At 48.1% G+C, this 27,095-nt stretch overlaps 1 protein-coding gene across 2 annotated transcripts; it reads right to left on the bottom strand.

The window, feature by feature from the left end:
• Positions 1 to 4,861: 4,861 nt before the first annotated feature.
• LOC144472385 (uncharacterized) lies at positions 4,862 to 20,213 on the bottom strand. Of its 2 annotated transcripts, none has more exons than XR_013494415.1 (2): positions 18,723 to 20,213; positions 4,862 to 5,440 (listed from the first exon to the last, which is right to left on the bottom strand). XR_013494415.1 is itself a non-coding variant. In XM_078185426.1 (2 exons), exons 1-2 carry the CDS (start codon positions 18,822 to 18,824, stop codon positions 5,744 to 5,746), a joined length of 348 nt encoding a protein of 115 aa, XP_078041552.1. In that variant the 5' UTR covers positions 18,825 to 20,213; the 3' UTR covers positions 5,498 to 5,743. The 2 variants fall into 2 exon arrangements, 1 of the variants encoding a protein (XP_078041552.1); XM_078185426.1 differs by lacking the exon at positions 4,862 to 5,440 and adding an exon at positions 5,498 to 5,989.
• Between the last annotated feature and the right edge of the window lie 6,882 nt (positions 20,214 to 27,095).

Raw genomic sequence — 27,095 nt, 5'->3', positions numbered from 1 at the left:
AGAGACGTTGAAATATAGAGCGCGCGTTTCGCGCTTATTACGCGGGATCCATTTATTCCGGACGAATCGACGTTCTCGCAAGGGGTGGGGGAAACGGTTCCGACTCGAATTAGCGACGGAACCGGCAGAGACCTGCTGCCTTCGGGAGGGGGGGAAGGGCGGCGAAGTGGCAACTTCCAATTGGCGAAGAAGGTCCGACCGGAATCCCAGGTGTTTCGGTTAACGCGCGAATTTCATTCATCACCGACGAAACCAGACGTCGAATTAGACGGCCGCGACCCACCCAGCATCGCAGATATTACCAGCCGGAGGGCGCCCCGGATTAAAAACGCTTCTTTATGGGAACCCGAGCGACGAGCGAGTTCGAGAATGAATTTTCTCAAGGAATCCCGCGGTCGTGTACGTTTTGCGGAACGTCTCTCGATTGAAAATGACATTTATTGCGCGACGGCATCTTTCGCCAACGGTGTGAAAATTGCCAGGCAAGAGAATTGTTTTGAGGAATCGACGCGACGGACACCGCCGGATTCTATCCTTACGTTCCAAAAATCATTTTACGTACGAATATTCTTAACGGGGTTAATATTAAAGGAGCCTATTCTTATTACAAAAACTGTAAAACGTCGTTTTAATGTAGAAAAATTATATTCGTTTGTTTTCACTTGGTTCGCGGAAGGTTAAGAATATTTCTAAAAGTCAGAACAAATTGTTCTTTTTCCAAATAATGCACAAGATCGAAACATTTAAAGCATTGTTCTTATAAAGGGTGTCCCAAAATTCACGCAAGATTTGAATTTTGCGCCATTTGTGCGGTAAAGTGTTGCCAACCAAAAAAAAAAGACAGAATGACAGCTGACAGTTCGGGGTTATTAAAGATGGAGCGCTACCCAAAAGAACGCATTTTTATTTTTATTTACAATTTTTAATTATAAATCTGTGTTTTCTATCAAAATTACTGCTTGCGTGAATTTTGGGACACCCTTTACTTTACGCGTGGCTTTGCGGGCACTATTAATAAGTACCGCAACCAAATTTAAATGCGAACCTACCGCCAACATGAAAAATGCATGGCCGAAAGAGGAACGAGACACCGAGAAGAATCATCGTTCGAGTGTGTTCATTCGTGTATTCTTAGACTCGCGCGTCGCGGCCAATTGGAAAAGTGATAGTTTTCGGATATTCGCAGCTGCCTCGTAGGAGGAAACGATCTTTTTTTTTTCTTTTTAAGGACGAGCAACGGTGTGGCGCGAGCTTCACGCTCGACGGCGCGGGAGACTCGCGCGGCGAAGCCGACTTCGATTTTTCCGCGGGAGGAATCGCAAGCGACGCGTTTAGAAACCCGGCCTAAAGGCGCCGCGCTAAACTTAGCCGAGTCGCTGTTCTCCGACCGCTAAGAATAGCTCCGCCGTGTCGTGCTGTAAACAAACAAAGACCATCTGACATGTTTCCGAAGCGGACGCCGCCGCGCGCTGCTCTACCAGGCGAACCGCACATGTGTGCCGGCGATTACGCTCTCCGGAACGTGGTCGGTCGGTTGGTCGGTCGGTCGCAATTTCGCGAGCCGGATCCTTTTCGCGGAACTTCTTTTCCCCGAAAATTTCGCAGCCGTCGAGTCGCCGCCGCGCGACGTAATTTCGTAGACGAATCATCGCGTTTAACGATCGCGTCCCCTGCCGCGCATACCTAAATACTGCATCACGTGTAAATGTTAAATATTTGACGCGTAACGCACCCCTGACCCCGTGGGGGCTGCCGAGCCGACCTTTGTCCGTCACTCCGACAAAGTGGCCCTTTAGAAAACACCATCTGCTACATTCCCCGAGAATGGGAATTAACGTCGAGCGACTCGGCAAACAAGAAATTGTACGCGACCCTTAAATTAAACGGACCTGCGCGTGGTTCTTCATTTTCGGGAAAGCTCGAAGGGCGAGTGGAATTTCTCAGGTAAAATTTCTGCGATCTCCCACCCCCGCCCAGACCATTTCCTGGGGAGATTCTTTGTCGCACGACGGTTGCCCGAAGAAACTGGAATTTCCGTTTATTCTTCTCTGCTCGAAGTGTATTTAAATTGACACGCGACGTACCAAATTATGAATTATAAACCAGTGGCTGCGAACCTTTCAACCTCTTCGAGTTTTATTTTATACACATCCACGTCATTAACCGTTTGAGTGCCACGGATCTTTGCTGTTTTTCCATCGAAAAGTGCCAAGCGGCGCAACAGCGCTTTTCTTATTCTCCGATTCAAAATGCTAAGGAGCGTTATTGCGCTGTTTTCTTTATACATTTTAATATTTGCATCTAGACGTTCGACTGAAATTAAAATTTGTTTTCTTACCAGCTGTCTCATTCTTTAACTTCAACCTAAAATGGAATGGTAACAGTAAAGTCGTGCATCGACGGAAACCTAGTGTTCGAGCGACACGGAAAAAGCGCAAAATCGCTCCTTGGCACTCAAACGGTTAACTGAACTTCCTTGTTATTAATCATTTTCCTAGTAGAATAATAGCACAGTCGACGTGTCATTGCAACTAAGTAACTATCCGAATAGTCCTGTTTCATACAACCGAGATTCCACCGCGTCTCGAAGCAAACTCGCAGAGCCTGCCGAAATCGAAGCAGAATCTCGCAGCCATCTGCTATTTCGATGAAACCATAACGATCCGCGTCTCGGCCAGGAATCGACACGGCAAATTTTTCCAAACGCGATAAAAATATCAGACTTTAAATACGGAGCCCCGCTCGATATATCGATCCCCGTGAAAACGAGAGAGGAGACCGTGCGGCGGACGTGCATACGCGTTGCCGTCGATCTATTTCCACGCGGATCGCGAACAGAAAAGACGTCCGCCGCGGAGAAACCAGAATCGTGTCAGCCGAGCAACCGGACCGTGTTTCCGCTTGTAATTCGCGAACGGCAGCTAACCAACTAGCAGAGTTCTCCTAACGACGTTTACGCGCAACGCGCGAAACACGGTTCTTCCTATTTAGGACGCGTGTCTTAATCCCGCGCGACGGCTTGTAAAATCGGCCGGAGCCTGCCGACACGGCGATCGAACGCGCGCGCGCGGAACCTTCGAAACGATTTTCCGACAGATTTTCCGAAACGATTACGCCCCGACCTCGATTCGTTTTACGATTGCGTCCGCTGAAACTGGACGACTCCGGCAATTTTATCGCCCTCCGAGCAGGTTGTCGCGAACTTCTCCCTCTCCTCCTTCCCTATCCCTCTCTCTCTCTCTCTTTCTCTCTCGTCCCCGTGCTCACTGTCTCTCCGGCTTTTTTTGTTCGCGCATCGATCGCCGCTCGTTTTTATCAGCGTGGACGAGGGGGTAGGTAGTTCGCGCGCGTCCCTGTTTCTAACATTTTTACGGCGCGTGCAACGGCTCGCGCGCGACATTAACGAGAAAGCAAACGGTGAAAAATAACACGAAAACGCATGAACTTGACGAACAGGTTGTCGCGCGCGACCATTGTCGTTTGTCGGCCGGCCGCGTAGGAGGGCGATAATAGCGGCGCAATATAACAGCGGAACGAGAATAGACGATGATTGCGCGCGTAGTTTCCCGGCGAGCGAAACCGAATTACTCGGAAGGACGTTTCTCTCGGTGGAAGGTGGGAGGGAGAAAAACGTCGCGCCGATTAATTTTCGGCGATTCGGGCGATCCGTCAAACGCGCGGTAGCACGCGGCGCGACGACAGACCGCGCGGAAAAAGAAACCCGGTGCTGTGTACGTGTACGTATAAATAGCGAGCGGAGATTACGAGCGATCGGTTTCGAACGGAACGCGAGCCTCGAAAGTTGAATGTAATCGTTTTAATTGCTGCGCTATCTTATCTAATCGGACGGAGTAACTCGGCACGATCGCGGGACCGCGCGCGAATTGTTAAGCGGCGCGCGGTGTCGAGCGAGGATCAAAGATAGCGAGTAATTAAAAACGTGGAGAGAAAAAAAGAAAAAAAGGAGGCTTTCGGGAGAGGGAGGGCTTGTGTCATTGGAGCAATTGGAGCTCGGTAATTTATCGCCGTTTATCGGAGAAAGAGGCCGCAATCGAGTGGACAAGTGCTCCTCGTTCGCGATCGCTGGTATTGCGCGCGTGTTCGGCCGTTCGTTCGGTGGCTTTGATAAATTTTAATAGGATTATATTTCTTTTCCTCACTGTGCTCGCGCTCGCACGCGCCCGCCGCCGGCCGACGGACGCCGGCCGTCGGCCGCCCCGACAAAACGACCGCAAAATTTGTCCGACCGATCAAACCGGCCGACCGAATGACGGATAAAGGGGCGAGGCGAGGAAGACCAATTTGTTTTTATCGGTCCTTTGTTTCTCTCTTCGGTTTTGTGCGCGACCCACCCCTACCCACCCCCGGGGGTAGGCCTCCCCGTCGCTTTGCCAGCCCCGGCTCGATACCGCTCGCCGGCCCCGGTTCGCACAGCCCGCGTTAATTCGAGTGTGACTATCTACGCAAACGCTCCTCTTTCGCTCTGTCTTCCTCGATGGCCGACTGTTTACTCGAAATCCCGTAACTCCGCTTCCTACGACCGTTTTACGGCATAATTTTAGCCCCGGCATCCCGAATCCTGTCGCAAATCAAACGAGACTTTGGCTTGAAATTATCGCGCAACCTCGATTATCCGAATTCGTCGAGCGAACGCGAGTATTCGCGTAATTGGTGGAATTGTTACGTTTGTTGAGAATAAAATTCTAAAACGCTTGTGTGATGGGTATAAATTAATATTGACACTAATCAATTGATTTTCTAACTTTATTCATTTTAATTAATTCAAATAAATGTATTACACAAATCTTGTTAACTATATGATCTAACCAGATTTAATTTTTTTGTACAATAAATGGTGAGTGACTGTAGCAGTCAATTTATTTTTACAGCAATGTTCTCAGTCTCTAAAAATGTCTTCCAGTTGCACATTTTAATTACTCCGCCAGCACGGCCGAATGTACATTGTTCCATCGAATGTTTGATATTTTCGGCGTGGAAACGTAAACGTGCGCCGACGTTAACACGCGAATAAAAATGATAAGAAGGCTCGCTGGATGCAGCTCCAGCGGATCACAGCTAGGACGAAGAAGACTTTCATGCTCTATTATGTACGTATTATAAGTCTTCCCATACAGGCTCTATTCAACGCGGGTCAGAGAGGAATTTGAATACAATGGTATTACCACTCTGCTATACATAAACTGCGTGCGACACGAGCTGCGTGAAATACTGATACTTCTCGTCGTCATCTCTCCGGCGTCGCTCTCTTAATCCTTGAATGCTCGAGTACAAGCCCGACGAGAGCAGAGAAATACAATTGTCTAATCGAAGTCAGATTCCTGAAGTGATTTGTCTCTAGACCAATCTTCAAAGGGACCATAATCTAATGCCTGGGCGGGAGACAAGACTTCTTCTTCTTCTTCTTCTTGCATAGGAAGATCTGTAGATGCAGTCAACAGTTACTCATCTCTTGGACGACTAAGCTTGAAAATACGATGTGGATCGAAATAGAACCTAGGAAACACCACCCTCTGCACTCGAGTGGCGCCTCTGAAGCGTCAATGAAAATTGTTATATCGTTTTCAAAATTAGCTTAACATTATTAATCATTTTGCTATTTGAAAGACTGTTAAAGCGTTTTATCAGTGAATCAGTTTTATGAATCATTAGACTCAATTTTGTATTCATAAATTGTACTAAGTTATATTATAAAATGGAAATGCAGCTAGTTAAAATAGCTATTTTAGATCTGGGCTTCAAATGGTCTGGAGTGCAAAGGGTTAAACGAGAGGGACAAAGAAATGGAGATGAAATGATGCGTCGAAGCGTTGAATTCCCTAACACGTGGACTGCGCATTATTTTGTATAAAATGTACTTTCTCTTTTCATTTGTGTAACCATAGGCTCTAGGAGAAGGTGGGAACTGGTCATCGGCCGGTGACGCAGTTAGCTTCGGAGTTTCGTAAAGAGAAAACGTCGGCGTATTTTCCTGTATGAGAAAATACAATTATTAAAAGGTTATAAATTGACATATAAATTGACTCCCGTAATCCGATAATTCTAATATCGCGATCGCTTGGCAATTGTTCATATTTGCCGGTTGTATTGGACGGAGTAAAGACGTGGTAGGTAACGAGTCCCGGTGGAAATGAAGACGGAGCACCGAAGGGTGAGCCTACCCCAACCCGGAGAACGCGTATCGTTACGCATAGCCTGATTCGAAAGACGAGGGCAAGGGTTTCGAACACGGGCAACGTCCTTCCAGCTTGTCTGGTGAACCACCACGCGGCCAAGCCGTCTAGCGACCGGTTTGATCGGCCGTGTCGCCTTTTTCTGTCGGCTTTCCCAAGCGTTTCTCTCGTCTGGTTCTCTCCGCCGCGCGGCGAGGCACGATGCGGCGGCGGTCCGCTCTCTCGACAAACGGGCATAGAACCGACACGCGCGCGTGTGTTCGTTTGTCCTGCGCGCGCGGTTCTTTCCCTTCCCTCGCTTCCGGTTTCCATTCAGTTTAAACCTCCTGGTCGACCCGGATCGCGAGATTAAACGCGAACGAATCTCTCTCTCTCTCTCTCTCTCTCTCTCACTCTCTCCTCGTCCGGCACACACGGCGCGCGGCCCGCCTCCTCGCTTTTGCCCGAGCCTGTATCGTGTAAACGCATCTATACGCCCGTTGCACACCGCGGCCCCTCCGTAATAAGTTGTACGCCGGATAGGAGTTCGATTAACCTCCGCGTGACCCGCGATAAAATTCAAACCGAACAACCTGGCCGAATTGATTAATGTGCTGCGTAAGCGGCCGGCCGGCTGTGCGCCTCGACGTGTCGACTGCTCGCGTGTTCCCTATGACTCACCTATGCATGCACCGCGACGCAAGCGAAATGCGCTCGTTACCGCGAGCCTGCAACGCGGAAACCCCGTATCTCGATGAAATCGGTCGGATACGCGCGCGGATATACCGCGCGCGGATCTGGGACCAGAACAGGAGAAAAACCGCTATGGAACGCGGTCTCGTGACCGGCCGATGCTCTGCGCGCCGTTCAGTGTCTCGCAAACAAACTACTTCTGTTTACAGTCGTCCCTCCCGGGAAACGCGATCCTTTTATGCCACTGCAACAACAACAACGCGTCGCAATCGGGATCGCGCGCGCAGTGATCTTGACACACAGGATGGAACTTACCAACGATTGAGCAATTTTCGCCCGCCGAGCAGTCTCTCTAGGTGTGACTTCAGTATCAAAGAATTTGTAGCCGACAGCGGGTTTCAGCAATACGATAGCGCCCGGTCATTGGAGACCCGCGACGATTTGCTCACCGTGCTGTTCGAATATAGTCGAACTCAGCCGATTCGATGCGAAATTTCGTCATTACAGCGGTCAAAATTTTGTTCGCGTATCAACTTGGAGTTTGTAAAGCAGGTTTCAAATACGCATTTGTCCGTCTTCGATGCGGCAATTCTATAGGACGATTGATCTATACCTGGAATAAACGCGGATGAAAAAGTACCTATCGCGACCAGTCAATTTAACAATACAACACCTGTTAAAGTTTTGACAATTATAATATATAATTAAATAATAAATTATTTAATAATATTTAATAATATTTATATATAATATAATAACAGTACAGTTTACTGTTAATAATATTTATAAACTGTTAAAGTTTACGCGACAGTTCGATCGAATAGAAGCATTTCTTTTTTCACTATCTCTTCTCGCACAATTACGTTATCATCGCAGACGAAGTAGCAATTAGTGTTGGTGGCGGTTCCTCTGACAAAACCAGCTGCAACACCGAAGATCGTGGCGCGCGATCTTTTTACACGCGGACTCGTAATCGAACGACTGTGTCGGAACGGCGCATCGTGTAAATCGAAAAACCATTAGCCTGCCAAGCAAGTAGAAAGGTAGCTGGGCAATCGGCATGGCGGAAAAGCGAATTCTTAGCGGTCCCGAGGCCGGTCGAGCAACAGTAGCGCGGGCATTGTAGCGTACGCAATAAACGAGAAAACTCGGCGTGCTTCGTAACGACTCGGCCAGGGACACGAACGGGAGCGACAGGACTCGTTCTGGCACGCGCTAGCGGCATAAAACGCGACGTGCCGTCGTAGCGAGCTGCTCCGGCGAAACTCAGAAATAAACCCCGGCCGTGTGTACCCGGGGCCGAGTCCCCGTTCGGAACGAAACAAAACGAAACGCGAACCGGCGAGACCCCTGAAACGCGAGCGCGCGCGCGCGGGAAGCGAGGGATAAACTGCGGAGGCGCGCGCGGTAACAACCGCGAGAACATCCTGCGTTCGAGGTTTTCACGGGGCGCATCGATATTTCCCATGCGTGGCGAGCTGCGAGCAAAGGATTTTGCGCGCGACCTGCTGGGAAAGTTCAGTCTCAGTCGCGACGAGAGCTGACTTTGCGATTTGCCAGTCGCGTTTCTTCTGTGATACCAAAGGACAAGTAGTACACTTCGAAGATGATGCACCGTTGGATTCACTGCGTTGCGAGTATTTTTTTAGCGCATAAATCCCCCATAGCCACCATAGTGGATATTAATCCACTCGAGACTGTTTGCTCAGACAATGCAATCCATTCACGCTTCCATTTCGTTTACTATTCTTGAAATAGCGGAGTCCTTTTTACAGAGTCCCGTTACAGATTTCCCATCCAGGATTTATCAATCTTTCCTTGCAACGCACGGCCAGCAATGAAAACGTAACTAGCGATTTCTATTGGTCGATCCATTGTGGTATTATCCGAAGTCCAACATTGCCGATGCAACTTTTGTTCGACCAGCTGAAAGGTAAACTCCGGCACCGAAATATCGTCAAGCTCCGCGGGCCGGTCTCCCTCCCGGAGGGCTGTCGCGGCGCGGCGCGGCGGCTGGTTTCCGAGCGATTTAGTACCGCGTTGAATTGGATGGAGACTCAACTGTGTGTATTTCCATAAAAAGCGTCGACGATAAAAATCACCGAATCACGGGACACGGGGATATAGTGTATCGCGCGCGGTTATCGCGGAGAAGTAATTTCGTATAAATAACTCGGAGGTATTTTTTTCCTGTTTGAAAAAAAAAAAAACAAAACAAAAACACAGGGTACGCGCGAGGGAGAGGACGAGCCGCGTCGGAGGGGGGTGAGTGAAAAAATCCACGCCAGTAGCGAAACGATACGCGTGCGGTTGGTAAACAGTGGATTTTTTTCAAATTTATTTCGCGTTCGTGCGGTGGTTCCGCGAGCGGCTTTACGAGCGATATACACCGGGTCGGGTCGGGTCGGGTCCGGGTCGAGGATGGAGGGTGACTTGAAACGGCACATGACTCACTCTCTCTCTCTCTCTCTCAGCGACTTGACCAAGTGCCGTTGCGCCGGTGCACCGCTGCCAGTCCCTGCCGATCCTCCGGCAGCCGGTGTCTCCACTGTTCCGTTCCTCTTGTTGCCATTGAAATAAGAATATCCGGACGCACAAAGGCGTTTTGGGTGAATGGGCCTGACGTAACGCTTTTGTCTCGAGCACGGGCCGCCGTGACGGTACGCGACTCTGTCTCGTTCGTACTCCCGCGACTCCTTTCCCGGCCCGCCGCGGCCCGTTTCCACCTCTCCCCCCTCACCCCCTCCCTATCTCTGCGCTGGCAAACCCGCCCCTCGCAGCCCCGTCGACACCCCTCGGCTGCCGCCGCTGCCGCCGCCGCCGCCTCTGGGCCACCGATGCGCGCAATGGGACGAGAAACAATGGTTTCCCGGTACAATGGCTCGCAATGTGAGTGATGCGAAAGATGCCATTGTAGCCGTGGCTACGGAACGTGGCATTGTTAACCTTCGATGGCACAACCTCCTTTTCTACCGAGCCGATCCACCGCGCGCGTTTTCTTCCCAGCCGCGTGTCCCGCTTGCCAAACTGTCGTAATTTCAAACGTCACGGGATCGAATTGCTCCAGCGAGTTTGCGGATAGTTAACGGCTGGCCTTATCAACCTTGCTCGATACCTCTGGTCACCTGGGTTCTTCACCGGGCTATCCCTGTTTCGAACGCGTTCCGATTGAAATCGCTCCAAGATGCTACCGAACTGAAGACTTTCACGCCAGTAAAGCAATTACGTAATCTAATGTACATTTGCATATTGCACGACAAATATAGGACTCTAAGACTATCACAACGTTGGCTTCGATACTCGAATAATATGCTGACGGGTTGGTAATCGAAGGACATTTCTACGGAACAGTCAGATTGGATGATCAGATTCCAAATCAAAAGATCCTTACGACGCACGCCAGATTTTTAAAGCGGAACATACCGATCCTCCGAGATCCGTCAAAACGCCATTCGCGATCAACGAAGGATTCCATTCAACGAAGGATTTCATTCCGTGCACGGCGCAAGTTTCGCAAGTTCGGATCGGTTCACGTTGCCCGGTCTCGATCACCGCGGATCCCAACGGAGCCACGATCGTTCCGGAGATCTTCCCGGGCTACAATGGATTGTACGAGCGAATTTTCAATCCGCGTGGATTCGCATGTTGTACCCGGTTATTTATGTCGGCTGTCCATGAAATCGTGGGCGAAGAGAAGGCGACGGGCTGCGGGGGGAGGAGGAGGAGGAGGAGGAGGAGGGAAAGAAATACAAGACCGGGTGAAAGTGGCGGGGAAAGAAACTCTCTCACGAAATTCCCGATAGATAAGCGCGTTGTTGCCATTCTCGAGAAGGCGGCTAGCCTGGGCGAGGAGAAACAAGAAAAAGGACGAGAGACAGCGACGGCGGGAAAGAGATTGTCGGCAATACGCGCGACACGTCGGCGCGGTCGGGACGGTTTTCAGAGAGAAAAAGAGAGAGAGAGAAGGGATATATGTACAAGGGGGGGATTGTGAAACCTGCATACACGCGCACGGACGTGCCGCCGATACACGCGCGCGCCATAAAATATCGCGCACGGGCCGAGTGTGTCGTAATACGCGACGCGAAGTGGAAGCGGCGACAACGCGAGCGAGCGCGCGCGAGGAGGAAACAAAAATATCGCCGATGCCGCGGCGACTGTCACGACCGGTTATAATTCATGCGCGGAAAAGTTTCGCATCGGTGTTGCACGCCCCGCCGTCGCTGCCCGGCGCGGGTTCTTGTTCCCGGGGATCATTGCTGCTTTTACGCGAGTTTCGCGCGCGTGCTCGTAAAACACGGAGAGCCTAGCCGACGCGACGCAGCATCGTTAAAAGACCCCCCGATTTCGCGCGTCGCTCGGTAAACAAGCCGAATATCCTTGGGCTGGATCTTAACTGGAACCTGGGTCCGTTCTGACCCGATTCCTTCCGCCGATGCTTTGTTGGAACTGTACAGGGATCGCGACGCATGGCGAAAGAGAACCGGACGACCGTAACGCTGCCAAAGTTCATAAAACGTGAGCCGAATGATGGAATCGCGGTTTGTAGGTCCAACGTAGAGTGTGTAGAGATCAACGATGATATCGCAAAGCCTGTGATGTTGTCGCTGCGGGTAAGGAGGTGCGGATGAAACAATTTACAAAGCAGGATCTCGATAAATCTAGACAATTATTGTCTCTAGCGTGTGCAAATGTAACCGGGTAGAGGCTATCAATAGATCGATGAAATCATTCGTGATGCAGGATCCGAGGAAATTACAGCGTATGAGGTCAGACAAAATTTGTGTGCCGAGGAGTTGGAACGAGGGTGATCGAACGTTCGATGCGAGAGACGGATGAGAGGATCGCGAATAAAGCCTAAAGATACAGACTCGCGAGAAATCGATTATTATTTCTGTTGGAAGTATGAAATTCAGTACCGCGATATTTGAACCGAGAAACATGCTTACGAAACGAATAAACCCGGAACGGTGTTATAAGCTTCGTTTGACGAAGGGAGTCCAACAGTGAAATAAAATTGCATTTGAAACATTTAACCGGTGAAACATCGAGGCGAATCCTTCGGGCGGCAGCGCGAAGGCCTGATCAATATTTCTATCCCATTGGTTTCTCCGCGCGCCCCTCGAATAATCATCAATATTAATACATCGGAGTCGGTGAAATCCGAGTCCCTCGCAACTTTTCAACTCGTCACGTAGTATTTTAATTAATGCGATGCGAACGGCATATAATTATCCGGTAACCAATAGCTGATTACAAACGGGGCGGGCACGAGAGTAATGGGGACGGAAAAATGCTGCTGCTGCTGCCGCTGCTGCTGCTCGGTAATCAGAGAAACGGGTTGCGATCGGAACGGTGAAAAATTCAATTCGTACCGGTGCACGCACTCCCGTATATGTTTTTTAAAATATTCTGCGGCGTGCAAGTCGACGAATCCCGTGTCGCGAGTTAATCGACCGGTCGAAAACAATACCGGCAGAAAATATTTATGTGTCCCGAACCGAAACTGCCGGCTCGATTGATTATTCGAGCGGGTCGTTGTATTGTTTGCGCGAAAAGTATTTATATACTTGGTGATTCGTGAAAGAAGGAACCAAGGGTGCGAGAGAGAGAGAGAGAGAGAGAGAATCGGCTCGTCGCGTCAGGCGCGCGGTAACTCGCATATTGCAGGCCTGCTGATCCGCTTAGCGTATCAGGAAATGCATAATTCATCGCGGCTCGATACGTGGGACGTATTTCAGTAATTGCATCAGGTGTTAGATGAAAGGAAACATCGGCAAGGTCGTCCGGCGTCTTACATTCGTTATTTTCGTCGTCGATTCTTTCTCGTCGGCGCGGTGCACCGCGCTCCTCGTAATTATTATAATTATCCCGGCGACGGTAGACACTCTCGCAAGAACCCCGCTATTTATAAAGTCGGAACAGAGGAAACAGATCGATCCTGTGCGCCGAGCCGCAACTAATTAAACGCTGGAAAACTACCGCGAATCTTATCATTTCATAATGTCGCTCGGCGCAAAGTGATCCAACTGCGAACCTAATCGGTGCGCCCGGCCGATGCAATGTTCTTCTTGCAAACCTACGCAGTCGCTTCCTATAGTTAAAAGGATAGCTTCGGATCGTGTCTCGGTCCGAGCCTGATTATTGCCGGTCTTTATTGTATCTCGAAGCCAGACTCGCGCGAGCCAGCATCTTTCAGCCAGGTGCGCGTACCTGGTAGCCAAGTACACATAATCGTAGACTTTTTGCTGGCCAACTTCGCTCTTTTATAATTTTATCTTCGATACAATTGCGCCCTGGGAACGTCCAAGATTTTCTCACGACAATTTTAGACTTCTGTACTCTGATCTTCTCACAATTTACCGAGACACAATAGTTTCAGATAATTCGTCATTTTCTGCTTGACGTTAGCTCGGAATTACACACGGTGTAAAAACATCGTATAGTAGAAAGAGAGCGAACAGATTTTCCTAAGTTATTTCGTCAAATTCCTACACCACAGTAAATTAGCACAATCGAACGTAATTGAAATTTGCATAAAGATCCGCTATTTAAATTCCAACTAAGCGACACGGATTGATCGCGTCCCCGCCTACCGAAACGATTAACAAAGTAGCAAATTTTCAGCTAACCGGAGCTTTCATCGGCCGTCTCGCAAAAAAAACAGAAATTTGCATAGTGATCAAGGATCGCGTTGCGCTAATCATACACGGATTAGAGCTAATAGCGGCATTTAGTCGCACGCGACATTGTCTCCATCTCCTCGTTCCGTCGAGCTTCGAGCCGGGAGGGTTCGCCTAACTTCGCGATCATACCGAGCACGACGAGCAAATTTTTCGTCGGTCGAACATGTATTTAAATTGAGCATGGCGCGCCGCCGATTTAGGTGTCGGAATCTCGTGGTCCGTGGCAGACGGACGGTTTCGGGGGTGGGGGATCGGAGAATATCGACTGCATAATCGAACGGAATGGTTCGATCAGCGCGCGCGTTTGTCGAAAATCGGCCGGGTTACATAGGTTTTGACGGGAGGGCGCATCAAACGCTCGTTTTGTCGCCGGCGACGATAATTGTCGGCGAAACGGGGACCGTGTAAAGTTCCGAATACAAGAATATACAAGCGAGCACCTGTCGAATCGCATTATCGGTCACGCAACCTCCGCTGTCGTGTTGTCGATGTGACCCAGCCATCTGTTCGCCTATCGGATGACGCTGTCGATGTACATCATCGTGTTACTTAGGGAATGGTCACCGAAACGCTCCGGGAACCATCATCCGCTTTTTCGACACGTCGAAACGTTCGCCTTCGCAGAAAAAAACCACCGTACAATAATTCGCGCTCCTTCCGGTACTGTAATGCGATGTACTAGATTTCTAGATTTCGGTGTACTAGATTTCGATTCTATCTTGATAAGGCTTATACGTATCTAGAAACCGAAATAGTGAATTTTCAATTATGAAAATGTTAGTATACTTATTCGTAACATTTTTCGGATCTCAAAAATTAAAAGCGATGCTAATGACACCGAAATTGAAAATGGAGGTTTGTTTTTAATATCAGTGCGGTAATTGGAACTGAAAAATATGTTAAGAATAATAGAATAATGAACCGAATAAATAACTAATAAAAGTAAAATACGTGTCTTATAATTAATATAAAGTTGCCTTGTACACATAACGCCATACAAATAAAATAAAATTCAGAAGTTGTAACTGTATTGTCCAAAAATCTTAACTCGGAACATGTGAAACAGAGTTTTTGGTAATTTGGTAACAGAGTTTTCTGTATTACATCGATTTCGATGTGCAAACGTTATAGTACGATTTCTGGCTCGGTACGGTTTCAAGCCTCTGCTGTCAACTCGAATACAGAAGGCAACGGACCCACGGATTAGTCCATCGAAATTTGAAATATCGAGGCGCTGGACGAGTATTTTAGCTACCGTCGATCGTCGTAGCTCTGCTCGCTCGCTCGAGAGGAAAATTAGCAAGTAAAATGACGACGATGACTGCCTCCGCATAATCCCGGCTAAGATCGCTGTCTTAATCCCAGGACTGCATTCAAAGAATTCTTTAGCGCGTCCACCGAAGCGACAAATAAATCAATGATCCGAGGATGTTCGAACATCCAGGAAAATTCCATTGTATCCGCTCGGATAAGTCTGATGAAACGCGATTCGAAGACTGGCCCCCGCCCGCGGGGAACTCGACCTTTGCATTCGTCTAATCCGCCTCGTTTCACCGTGGAATCCGAAGATAAATTACGCCGAACAACGTCGACGCGACGAGGCGCAAACAACTTTTACGAAAACACGAGACAACTGCACCGAAAAAAACCAGTCCAATATTCGATTTCAATGAAACCGTGGCTTTAAGATCCAAGTTGCTAACATTGCGTTAAATATTACCTCTCATCGTGTATTAACAGCGTCGTATTTCGCCGGAAACGAATTTTTTAAAAATTCTGTATTGTTGTCATTCATTTTGAGTTTTGCGGATATTCGTGCATCTTTAGAAATTCTTTAGAAATAGCATTTATACATTAAAAACTGGCTGGGAAAAGTATGCTAAATCAACTAGATCATACCTTGATAACACGAATATTATTTAAAAAGGAAATGTTTTCACTGTTCATTTCTAAATCCAACATTTCATGCGCACCAACCTAATACTTTATTCCCGTTTAAATTTAATTTCAAGGCTCTAATTACAACGTACGACTACACTACCAACCAGTTAACTGTTGCTATAATTATAGCGCATGTCTTCCTTCGTGTTTTTTTTAAATGCAACACTGTCGGAGAATATAAAATTTCAGAAAGGCATCAAAGTATATATTCGACTTAACCTGATAGCTGTTTTCGACGAGCATAATCATTACCAAGAAACGACAACATTTTGCGCTATAACGAGTATGCTCGATAATTTCTACGATTGTGTTGCAACGAGTAAAGCTGTAATTAAAGAAACGGTAAGGTAAACGCGGAAAGACGGTAATCGAGTGGAAGGATGGAGCCGCGATCTCGGGGAAGGACGGGGATATCCGCAGGCGGTCGACGCGCGACGTGTTTCTTGGTCGATAATAAAAACAGCCGATCGTACGGGTAATTAGCGAGAAAGAGGAGAAAGCGGGCAAAGTCGGTAAAGTGGCGGACGGTTTTCCAGTGGAAACCCTTCGAGACGTTCAATTAGGCACGGTGCCAAACTAAACCCGGCTCCCCCCCCCTCCCAACAATGTTGCGCAGGTCAAATGTCGAGTGCCAAGCGACAAACCGAGATTTCCTCGCCGTAAATTTCGCTTGCGGGCTAACGATCAGATACGCCATCGGTAATTAAACGGACGATAATTGAAACGCATTACGTAAACGCCTCGATAAAATCTCACGATGCAACGAGGACACCGAAAGAAACGCCACGGCGCTTTCACAAGACTCGAAATGTCTTTGCAATTAGCTTTCTGACCTCCGCCGCGCCGTCTACTAATTCCCGATTGCTTTCGGCGCCGTGGTTCTGTGGTTTTACGCGAAGAATGCGCCGCGTTTATCACCGATTCCACGATCGTGTCATCGGTGGTGTCTCGTATTCTTAATAGCTCGGAAAATTACCGTCAAACTTTTACCCGAAACGAAACTTGCACGATTTTAGCTGGGAAATGAAAGAACGTTGCAGTTCTGCATGTTTTACTAGAAGACCATCGATTATCGGGAGAACTTAATGGAAAAGCGAAACCGTGGAACGGAGCAAGAAGAATTGTTGCACGGAACGGCGTCTTACATAATTACCGAGGTATTCAGATTGATTGCACAACGGAAAAATGTAGCGCAAGGTTGTGGAAATTTATAAAACAATAGCGTCGCGCTCGTTTCCCTAGTTGATCTCAATTTCTTTAGCGTTTTTTTTTTTTTTTTTGGAAAAAAACTCGTATCTCGACTTAATGTTCCTTTGCATTATCGATGCCCCGATGTTACATAAATCGGACTTATCAATCAGTTATCGGCAAATTGTCGATGATAGCAAGCGATTACCACTATGTATAAATTGACGTCATCGGTATCGTGCGAATTTTTTCGATTTTTTTTTTCCAGCGACGCATTTTTCGTTGTTCCGATAACAATCCACAGTGTTGACACAAACGAACAACGCGTATTTTGAAATTCTCTCACGCCTAGTCTCGCTAGGCGACGAAACGATCTCTTATTCGAAAGCTGCGCGTACGTGTTTCAACCGGATAACGAAATAAACTTCGTGAGCGAAGAATAAACAAACTGCGGGAATTTAACTTGTGCGATCAAATCCAAGCAATAAATATACCCGTCGCGTCTATAGAAAAGCAAATGAAATAACGCGGTTGGTAACTGTACTAGAGCTACGAAAAACAACTCGAGCTTCGAATTCTACTAAATATGCTTAGTTATCCAAGCATTATCGTTATCAAGACTCAATAAGTGGCAATTTCCAATTTATCGCTTCGGCTCGCTTCGAAATTGTTCGAAATCATCTTCACCAATACGCTCGCAGCATTTCATACTATTGCGAGTTATTGTTATCGCTCCATTAAAAAAAAATAAAGAAAAGAAAAGAATCGACAACAGGCACTGAAATAGACGGAGGCAATAATTAGCTCGAAGCGGGTGAATTTTTACCGAGCTACGGTGGAAATAAAAATGGCGGAACAAAAGGCGGCTTCGCGGAGATACAATTAAAAGGCGGGCGGGGGGAGAGAAAAAAAGAAAGCGATGCAAATTGGCTCCGTGGCGGTGCGACGGCGATCGTGATAATAAACCGTTAAGTCCCGACGCCACGCGGGCGCGCACGGTGCAACCAGTGACGTCACTCGTGCCATTTTAACGAAGCGAGGAAACTGTTGTACTCCGGCCTGAGATATTGAATGGGGAATAAGTACGCGTCCCTCCTGCCTTCCCCGGCCACTGGAAGGTCATTGCACACTCGTAAACAAACAGGACGCGCCGTCTATAGTACGCTCGGCCGCGTCACTGAACGTACACACCGATCTAATACCTTGGCTCAAGGTCGTCCAGTCATAATGCCCGGCTGCATATCGGTAATCGATTTAAATGCCGTCCGCGCAACCAAAAAATCCCAGCGAAAATACGCGACCCAATTTCCTGCTCGGTCACTGGTCCAACAATTTTTCAAATATCCAAACGACCATCCCGTCGCGTATAAAGTAAATCCAAATTTTCTAGTTTCAATTTCATTAACTAAAATACTTCGACTCTGTCATATACTTTTTGACAGCAGTTTGACAGTCATTTTACGATTGTTTGCTAAAGTAACCCATACTATCGAATAACGCGTTGAATTCTTTATGTTTTCGTTGAAACGAGACATTATAATAGAAGTTCAATTTGTTGCTTCAAAGTGTAATTTGAAAGTTTTGTGTTCGTGTAACGGCACCGAATTTGTTGATTTAAATGCAGAAGAAAAATGGCGTCCGGATTACCGTAGAATCGTTTGCGCAACAGTAACCGTGGACGATAAAAACGTCGAGCAACGAAAGAAAAATTGTTGAGCTAGCTTGGAATGTCGGTGTTCACCGAGGTGTGCGGAATTAGTTTATTTCTTCACGCCATTGAACCCGGAGTCCGCGTACCGGGACGGATTACGGCGTTGACCGTTAGAGATTCGAACATAGCGGTCGAGGTTACTACGAGGCGGCTTTTCGCGTTTGAAATTCACGGTCGACGTGTCTCTGTCCGTTGACGAGAGCGTGTCTCGTAACGCGAGACGTTGTTCGACCCGACGTGTTTCAGTTTGGTCCGCACGAAAGGGTGAAAGCAGGAGCTTGCCCGGTGTGCGCGCATGGAATGGTTGAAACAACAACATGTGTATATTCTTACCTGTTGCCAATGATCCTCGAGCGACGGCTGTGCAGAAAAGTATCCGGTGTCGTGTATGTCCTGCAACTCCCTAAATATGTTCCCACTCGGCAGGATATCCATGGTTACTCCGGTGCGATCCGTTTGTAACTGATGCGTGAACTTCGGCACACAGATAGAGACAGAGAGATGGCACCGTATCCGGACGTGAACTATCTTCGAGAGCGGACCACTCGGCGGAAGCCGCACGGTGTCGAAGGGAAAATCAAATAAACCGGGCACGAGGTGGAAACGAACCAAATAGAAAACCGTGGCAGTGCACGTAGAATATAGGGGGACAGAGAGGGAGATAGACTTTAGATGGTAACGCAACGCGGTCACTAACTGCACGCCGATACGCGGCTCGCGGCTTTAACGCACGCACGTACACGCAGCAGGTAGTGGCACGCACACGTGCTTATCATCGAAGAAGCACCGACACGGTGGTCACAACGTCACCGTTGAAGCAGGATGACCGCGACACACACATACACCGAGTAAAACGGGAGAGATAGAGAAAGAGGGATAGGTGATAGGGGTAAAGAGCGAGAGAGAGTGGAAGATACAGAGGGAGGGAGAGAGAAAGAGAGAGAGAGAGGGACCCAGCTAACCGCTTCCTTTTTCCGCGCGCGCACAAACACTACGAACACCGTTGCTTCGTACCGTGAGACCAACACTCTTTCTCTCTCTAGCACGTTGCAGCGCCTACCGGCGTTTTACTGTTGCTGCTGCTGCTGCTGCTGCTGCCGCGGCCGCTGCTGCCACAGGCCGGCGCTAGTACAATCGTTGGAAACGCACGCGGCACTGCACGAACACGATATACGGACCGGCCGAGGGAGTGACAGAGAGGTGAAACTCACTGGAACGAGGCTGGCTGCGCGACTCGACGCTCTGTCTGTTCTTGATAGCGTCGCGTACAACACGAGACACGCGCGACAGCATCCATCATACGTGGAACACGGGGGAACAACCGAGGAATCTTCTCTCTGACCGCGGAACACGAAACGTCAAAACGCCGGCCGGAATCGCGACCCGTTGTCTGTTCGATTCATCCGGCTTCTATCGTTCCCTTTCCGATCGCGTCTTCTGCCTCTTCCTGTTCCTTCGCTCGACCGTGTCACTCGTTCCCGATACCTCTCATCGAATCCCTCTACGAATTGCTGGCAACTACGCTGGCAAACGAGCTGGACGATGCCGAAATTATACGCCCTCACTGGCACTTTTCGCGTCCGTTCCGACTGGGAAACTCGTGTACATGCACTGAGAAACACACGCGGCTCGACTACCGGCTTTTTTCCCGCGACACTTCCATAAGCGGCGTCGCGTCACCGTTCTCGATCGGTGCCGGTCACTAATGATCCAAGACTGTGGCGGACACACGTCGCTGTGGATCGACGACGATCGAACACCTACGAGATATTTAACACTCCGCAGGGAGCGACGATATCCCCAACCGTTAATGCGTACAGACTCTTCCGCGCGAGCGCCGAAGAGTGACTGACGTTCCCTTACCATAACTGTACGCGAGAAGGCCCGAACGCCGCCGAGGAGGACCGAGCGCGCGCTCGCTGCCGGCGACGCGCTGTCGCGGCCGGCGGCCGCTAACCATAGTGGCAGCACTGATCGGTGGCGTCCCGACGCCGTTTTCATCCCGGATTTCCCGTGCCGGTGTCCTAAAATCATCCTCGAAGGACCTGGCGTTCTCCTGTCTACCCGTTCCCTCTTAGAAATCAGAAAAGAAATGATCGTCAATGCCTCTACGAGATACATATGTATTATGCTCAGATTTGTCTACCGGGCGCTATTTTCTGTACAATCTCACAATGATCCAATAGCTTGCACGGTAATCTCATTCGTATTCGTATCATTTCTTTAACTCTGTGATAATTTATGCTACCTATTATCTCGGTAGAACTGCAGCAGTGTAAAACAAGGTTGGTATTGATGTGTAATTTAAAGTACGCTGTGTGGCTGGAAGTTGAAAATTAGTGATTGACGTATTTCAAAAATTGCCGGTAGTAAATTAATCCGTAGACCACCGAATTATATAGGACAACACTGTTTATTGGCTGATAATCGAGGCGATACTTTGACATGTAATAGAGGTATTAGAAAAGATATCAACACTTTGTTTACTAGTGATATCAACTTGGTTTCACCAGCTAGATAACAGATTGATGCTACTGACACCAAGACGGCGTCGAGTCTTTAACTACAAAGGCAAATGCCGATGGCGGATAAAACTATTTTTCACACAAATGGGCGAATGCCAGAGGATTAGTAAATTTTCATCAGCGATAACAATTTCAGACGTGGTCCAACATATTTCCTGAAATAATATAGCGTAGGAACTTCTTTGAAATTTATTGATTAAAGTAAAATCGCTAAGCTTCTTTTAGATCTCATATAACTACAAGCTTCTTGATTAATAAATTTTTCAGTAACTATACAGTATTAATATGTTTGATATCGCATACACCTCTTCCATCTTAAATATATCTAATAATTTCTATAACAATTTTACTATTTGATTAAACTGATCAATTCACCCTGTACATGGGTGAATTGATGTACATAAAGGGACACATTATACACATCGAATTTTCGCGTCAGTAGCTTCGCCAATTTTCGGAGATTGTAATTGATCTATAATCGTATCAGATCGATCTAAAAAGCACACAATCGCGTGCTCAAATAATAGTAAGTAGAGATAACGGAACAAGCAGCCAAGAGCGAAGCAAAGAGACGCGAAAGAAAGAAAATCGTAGTTGGAACAAGTACATCGGTTTAACAGAAAGGTTCAGGCACGTAACAAGCCGCGTTATTAAGCGTGCAACTCAGAGACCACCTGGACGACGCAGCCCACCAAAAGCGTCAGATTGTTTCGGTCTCGTGCGCCTTGCATCGGTAAACATTCAATACCGCAGCCGCTCCGGCAAAACGTAGGCTCGCCATAACTCGTGCAAGCGTTGCCTCGCGTCGCGACGTCGCCGATCCGGCCAAAGAATTATTTGCAAATGAATAATCGGCTACGTGAGTCAGCCTATGTTCCTCGAAAATGAGAGAGAGAGAGAGGGAACGTACAAGGAGATGAACGCGTTGTGTCGCCGGCAACGTGATTCATGGATTCTGCGTGTTCGTTTAAAAGCTGTTTGGTAGACGCTGGTACAGCGCTTGGGTATGCCAGATTAGATACGTAAGCGGCATTTATGGCGAATGGAATTAGAAGACCGGCTCCGGTTATCAAGACTGCACCTCGTTTCCGTTCGAGCTATCGTCTCTCGTCGGCCTATCGCTGCGGAACACGGGGAAAGTCGGGCGCCGGAATCGAGACACTCGCGATTGCCTTTGTTTATCATTATTTCTTTTTTATTTTTACGAACGAACACTGCTGACCCTGAAACGGAGAGCGCGGACACTCCAAACAACATGCATTTTGATGTCTCTTCAGGCAGGAAATGTCGGACAATCTCTTTAGCTACGACTTCGTAACTTTTTTACAAATTACAGACAAATAATAGCGGATCTTTTTATGGATTACCTAAAGCTCATCGTACAACATCAGTCGTGAATCGAGGGTGATATTTAACTAAGATAGATAGATAATAACATAAACGACGAGTCGACGTGGAAATAAGTCCTACTTGATTAAGGGAAACTGGTTGAACTTCTTCAAGATACAGAAGTTGCATTAACCAGTTAGCTGGTTGCAATCTCTTCGAAATGTTTGTGATTTATTGTAATTATACTGCATAGGTTTTATTCCCTCCATATTTTATTGAAATACAACACGTTCGTGAAATATATAATTTCATAACTAGTCAGCCGTTTTCAGCTTGCAACATAAAATAACAAGCGTACGATTTTCCGCGCGCTTCTCTCGATAAACTCGCAAACTCTCGCGCAAGAATCTCCACCACGCAAAGTCGAAAACAGACCGACCCCGGGACAAAGTATGAAAAGATCAACCAGTCTGTTAAATCGTTATTTAATTGTCGCGTCTCGATAGCTTTCGACGCTCTCAACAGCTTTCGATAACTCAAAAAAAAACAAAAAAAGAAAAAGAAACGTTAACCACTGTAAGAGTAATATTGGCGAAACGGTGTTGGTAGCAGATTGGAAAAAGCAATCGCGCGCAGACTTTCAATTCCCGCTAACACGGTCCCGATGAATTTCGAACGGTGCGTCGGCGAGGACCTGACCTCTGGTAACCCCTCAACTTTGATTCGAGTTCGCCGGATCCGTTCGGCTCCCTCAGTGGGTTAAGACGCCCGGCACCATAAATATGGCGGTTGTTGTTGGATCCAAGCCCAGCCACCGAAAGCTTTCTTGTACCGAGGATACATAGAGGATCGTCGATTTTCGCCGTTAGCCGTTGCCGCCGCCGCCGCCGCCGCCGCGCGCCGTACCGACACAGAGCGTTTGTTAGTCTGGAAAATAGTTGTACGGCGGGAGCACACATCCGTATGAAACGAGCGCGCCGTCGTTCTCGCCCTCGTTAATCCATTCTAGTCCCTCCGCGCCGCTTGTTCCTCTCCTATTTTCGCGCGTTTGTGTCTGTTTGGGGGAGGGGGGAGAGGGAGGATGCGCGCCGGAATTCATCGCGATACGATGCGCGAACGCGCGTTGATGAATTTAACGTTTTCGTTCGACAGCCGCATTTCCCGCACCCCCCATCATCCTCTCTCCCCCCCTCCCCGCCCCGCGATCTCTTGGCACGGAAACCACCGGAACACGAAGAAAACATAACCGTATCGCGCACAGAAGATCTACCCCCGGTACTCTCTCGCCGGCCGTCGTCTATTCCCGATAATATCTTATACGGATTCTCTATTTCTCCCTTCGTGTTTCTCTTTCTCTCCATTTCTCTCTCTCTCTCTCGCTCTCTCTCGCTCTCTCTCGCTCTCTCTCGATCTCTCTCTCGATCTCTTCCTACCCGGTAACAACTGTTAACCCCTTTAACGTCGTTTTGTCAGCGCGCCCGTATATAGCAGCGTTCGCTCGTTACGAGTATTTTCGGTCAACGGGTCCAGGTCCGGCGCACGGAAGGTCATCCTCAAGTACAACGACCCGATCGTTAACCCTCTTTCGGCCGTCTGCTGTCACCGGGGTGCAATATCCGTGGACGTCCTGAAATTCTGCAGCCTCGTCCGCTCCCGTTATCATCCTGACGGACGGAGAAGTTAAACGATACCGCGCGTTTCGAGCTCGATCTCTTTGTGCCGCGTTCCCGACGATGTTTCTAAAACGAATTATTTCGGAATCGAATGTCGCATTCCAACGAATCCATACGGGTCTACCATTTGTTGGAATTTTGAGACGGAACTTCGTTTCTTTAGACGCAACAGCGGACTGGTCTATTAGATAATTTAAGAAATTTTTTTATTACTTGGAATGTAAAAAGAATTCTCGATCTTTAAATGTTTCAGCCGAGGCTGCAGCGAAAGCTTTTTAATAAAAATTTTAATAAATCGTTTCAATCGCTGCATAGAAAAGCTAGATGACGTTTAAACATAAAAATTGTCTGCGTAAATAGCAACTAACGAGTGATGTTTGATTCAGTCAACGGATTGTAACGACTAATTTAATGTTTGATCGACTAACTGTTGCCGTGAACGTATCAAATCCGCAGTCCACCGATGATTAATCGTACGGGCATAAAAGAAATTCATACATAAAAGAATAAACAAGAAATTCATAAAATATTCACTTTTCGCTCGCGCAGAATTTCCAGCGACGCGGCGGCGTGTCGATTTGACATGCATCGATGAATTCAATTGGAAAAAACGCGGGACAAAAACTATCCGCATTGTTGCAAGCGTCCTTTCAGAGATCTCGTACTCCATTAATTTCATCGGCGATCGAACGAATTCATTCGTACCTCTCGGTGACAATTTCGAAGCTAGTTTCCCCCCCCCCCCCCCACCCCGCCGCCGATTGTTTACAGAGTCGTTCCTCGTAAAAAATCATGCGTCAATCGTAACCGATAAATTCAAGAACGATTCGCGATCGATTCGCGATCGTCGGGCGATTTTATCGGTCCGCGATTATCTCTCGCAGAAATTCGTGCCGCATCCGCGGAGTTGCCAAGGTGAGCCAAATGGATCGGCGGACACGTGTGCGTGTTCCGCGGCGCGGTTTTTCACGACCGTGCGCAGCCGAGATCGCGCGAAACCACCGTAAAGGGGGTGACGTAACAGGCCGATTGCATAATGTCACGGGAAATCTGCGATACGCGCGTCTAGTCGCAACTATTCGTGTCAAGAGTTATTCTTCGAACGACCCTCGCGTTGGCCGGGCTATGGCTGCGGCTCCGCATCCTTGAGGCGAGGAATTTATGGGACGAGGACGAGAGACGCTATGGGTGCCGCGCTAAACGTTAACGATCTCTTTTGGCTCGATAGCGTCGCGTTGCGGCGAGTTCATCGGGCAATAAAGGACTCGCTCGACTGGGACGTCTCGAATCCGATGCACGGGTCTCGAGGCTGGACGCAGTCTGCGGACACCATAAATCAAGACGTGCGACGAATACCGCCGCGATCGATGAAGGAATTCTAACAGCAAAAATCAAATCTCGGCTCTGTAATACGAGGATGCGCAACCGGCTAAAACGATCCACGTAACCCTTTGCCAAAGTAACTTGAACGATCGTAGTTTCACGGCAAACGTGGCATATTATATTTTCAGTGTTGTCCTGGAACATGATTAATACATAAATGTGCTCATTGTTACTGTTTAGTATACTCTTGTGCATCGTTGCTAGACGGGAATAATTAAGCGAATTATTTCACAGCTACTATGGTTTTGTTAGCATCCAACGGAATCGTGAGATGGAACAAGCCTTCAATATAAATTAAAAGCAGACATCTGCTTTCGACCTGAAAAGATTTCTTGGAGAAATATTAATAATAGTATCCTAGAAAAAACCATAGAATCTTACAAAATAAAGAAGAATCACGATAAAACCGCAGGAGAAGCTGAATACGAATTAATTGCATCGCGATTTGCTTACGAAGAATGAGAGTAATTATCGCAAGTTGTACACGCATTTGCCGAAAGCGTCCTCTCTCTAAATCATCGGACAAAATGAAAATTACAGATTAGTTCGCCGTGGTTTTGGAATTTGCCGATCGACCGAAAGCTCGTCTTATTAATTCGACGGTCGTCTCCACGGTGGACGATCCGCGCAAGTTTTCCCGTAGCGAGCGGTACAAACCGAAGCAGAGAGAGAGAGAGAGAGAGAGAGAGAGAGAGAGAGAGAGAGAGAGAGAGCGTGATCCAAGATAGCACGATTCTGCGGTTCGGGACGAGCAGCTCGCTTCCTCGGGCTTTAATGGACCACCGGGGCGAAGTCAGGAGGGCAGGAAGTGCGCCCCCGAGAAGTGACATGAAATCGCGGTTAACCATTCGATTTTGCACATGCGGCAACTGCTGAGAGCGAAAATTCGATTCTTCGTCGGGCGCCATTAGCTTCGCAGTGAATATGCAAGCACGTTACCGTCGATCAATCAGCTTGAATTAAACCGACCGCGTTCCCGGGGCCACGAGCGTCTCGAGGTAACTCTTGACACTCCCCTCCATCGGATCGTTATCTCCTATAAACGCTTCATTAGCCGTTGCATCGTTCGAGAATTCCCTTAAACCCCGAACCCTCATACGAGGCGTTTTCACGGGTGCTGTTTGACGAGTTCTCCGCTCCGCTGTTGGGTCTTTAAACCACTTTGTCCCCGTTACGGCCATAGGGGTCGGTCGCGTCTACGCGATGCTGGTCCCCTCATGTGCCGCGGCACTCTCTGTCGCCTAATATCGAGAATTCTTTCGCCGACCGGCTTCTCTTCCACAACGATCAACGTTTCCGTATTAATCTTCCAGAGTTTTCCCATACGCGCGTGGCCGGGGCCCAGCACTCGTAAATTGTTGTTCGGCGAGCGCGCACCGCTGCAGGGCTCCGTAATTCTCCAGCGGGCTTCCGTCAAGTCAAACACGATGTTGCAATGAAACACGCGCGGTATCAAATACAGGACTCCGTGTGCAAACCTTGGTGCTCATTTGTAAGTGGACTTCCCCGTTTCCAGCTGCGCTAATTTTGTTTCGCAACAAGTCGCACGGCGGGGATGAAAAACGACTTTCCTGCTACTGCCGAACCTCTTTCGACACCGACTTCAACGATTCTAGGGGACATTGAAAATTTTCTCAGATACTATCTCGAACAGCTCTTAATTAATTAGAAATTGTGTTGAATTATTCTGCGAGATCGTATTAACATTTCCGTAACATTTATAATCGTAAAATCTCATTCGAAGACCGAAACAAATCCTTCCACGCGTCGACAAGAATAGGCGCAGAATTTTCAAT

Source organism: Augochlora pura, chromosome 7 (genome assembly GCF_028453695.1).
Source record: "Augochlora pura isolate Apur16 chromosome 7, APUR_v2.2.1, whole genome shotgun sequence".
Classification (NCBI taxonomy): domain Eukaryota; kingdom Metazoa; phylum Arthropoda; class Insecta; order Hymenoptera; family Halictidae; genus Augochlora; species Augochlora pura.
This window is presented reverse-complemented; position numbering and strand designations above follow the sequence as displayed.